Here is a 1,177-nt window from a genome sequence, read left to right as displayed (position 1 = left end):
AATCCCCGGTGAGTGGTTGTGGCGGGTAAGCATGCAATCGCATTCCCCCATCCAGGGAGACGGATATGACCATCGCAGCTGAGTTTGCTGGGAACGGCTTTCACACTTCGCTGCCAAGCCATTATCTGACCCTGGCTCATTTCCACCCTTTGTGTGGTTCTGCAAAGAGAACTCTTCGAGGAATTCGGTCGACATGTATACGGAGTACGTAGCCAAGTCAGCGCAGCCTATCCCGTGTGACCAGTTCATCTCGCGTGGGCGAGCTATTTCTTCCAAATACCATTCGAGGTACTTAGGCAATGCTGATCCGATGTTCCCACCAGACTCGGGCAATGCTCCAAAGACATCGATCGTGTGAACCGATTATTAATTTATTTAATTTTCCCTAATTTTTTTAAATTCAATTTATTTAAGATTGTTTGCATTATCAAGACATCAGATCCAAGAAGAGCTATGTCATCTGCATACTCGATATCTGTGGGCGGACGCCCCGGAAGAACTTCGACCCCGCACGGATTAGAGGCTGGTAATGAGTCTTCCATAATCGTATCAATGACGAAGTTGGAGAGTTCACCACTTGATGTGGTGAATTCGGGCGAAGTAACGCCCGACATCTTATAATACAGTGACTTAATCCATAAGACATTGCGTTCAGAACCTGGTTGTCGGATATGAATCACGATGACTGAAACTCATGCGCTGGGTTCCTACATGAAGTCTGCAATTCCCTAATTCAGAACGTGCCAAGTAGTCCATATAGATGGGAGCATGGGTAAGGGAGCATGCACCCTGGAAGTATCCCAGCCCTCGTACAACCATGACATTCACAAATAACAATACCCTCATGTCACATCAGCCGTCACGTGGTGCCATCGGCCGGGTCACCTTACTTGCTGCATACAGCAGGGCGGGTAAGCGAAAACATGCTACTGCTGACGCCTGCCTTCTTACACTTCCACGTTTTCCGTCTTCCACCCTTCCCCACCCAAATTTGAATACTTTATCCGCAGGTCCCAGCTCTAGGACTGACCGTTTTGCTTGCCCTGAATCACACTCAGCTGCAGCTTCTGTACGTCTAGGTTCAGTCACAAACCTAAACACTCCGAAGTCTGTTTTCAAACCCCGAAACCCTGCCTACTTAGCCACCTTCAATGTTCGCACACTGAAGCGAGCAGAT

General features: G+C 48.3%; 2 protein-coding genes across 2 annotated transcripts in view; one reads left to right on the top strand and one right to left on the bottom strand.

Annotated features, from left to right (window-relative positions):
* Window positions 1-347, bottom strand: part of T265_05415 (hypothetical protein) — a gene marked incomplete at both ends in the record, with an annotated part of 17,727 nt that extends 17,380 nt beyond the window's left edge. The window contains 2 exon segments of the mRNA XM_009170413.1: window positions 71-269; window positions 281-347. Coding sequence (XP_009168677.1) covers window positions 71-269; window positions 281-347 — 266 coding nt within the window.
* Window positions 1-520, top strand: part of T265_05414 (hypothetical protein) — a gene marked incomplete at both ends in the record, with an annotated part of 7,051 nt that extends 6,531 nt beyond the window's left edge. Inside the window, 2 exons of the mRNA XM_009170412.1 lie at window positions 119-288; window positions 415-520. Of these exons, the coding sequence (XP_009168676.1) occupies window positions 119-288; window positions 415-520 (276 nt within the window). The remainder of the gene's footprint in view (window positions 1-118; window positions 289-414) is intronic.
* Between the last annotated feature and the right edge of the window lie 657 nt (window positions 521-1,177).

This window comes from Opisthorchis viverrini (genome assembly GCF_000715545.1).
Source record: "Opisthorchis viverrini unplaced genomic scaffold opera_v5_101, whole genome shotgun sequence".
NCBI lineage: Eukaryota > Metazoa > Platyhelminthes > Trematoda > Opisthorchiida > Opisthorchiidae > Opisthorchis > Opisthorchis viverrini.
Note: the sequence above shows the minus strand (reverse complement) of the source record. Positions and strands in the feature narration are given on the sequence as shown.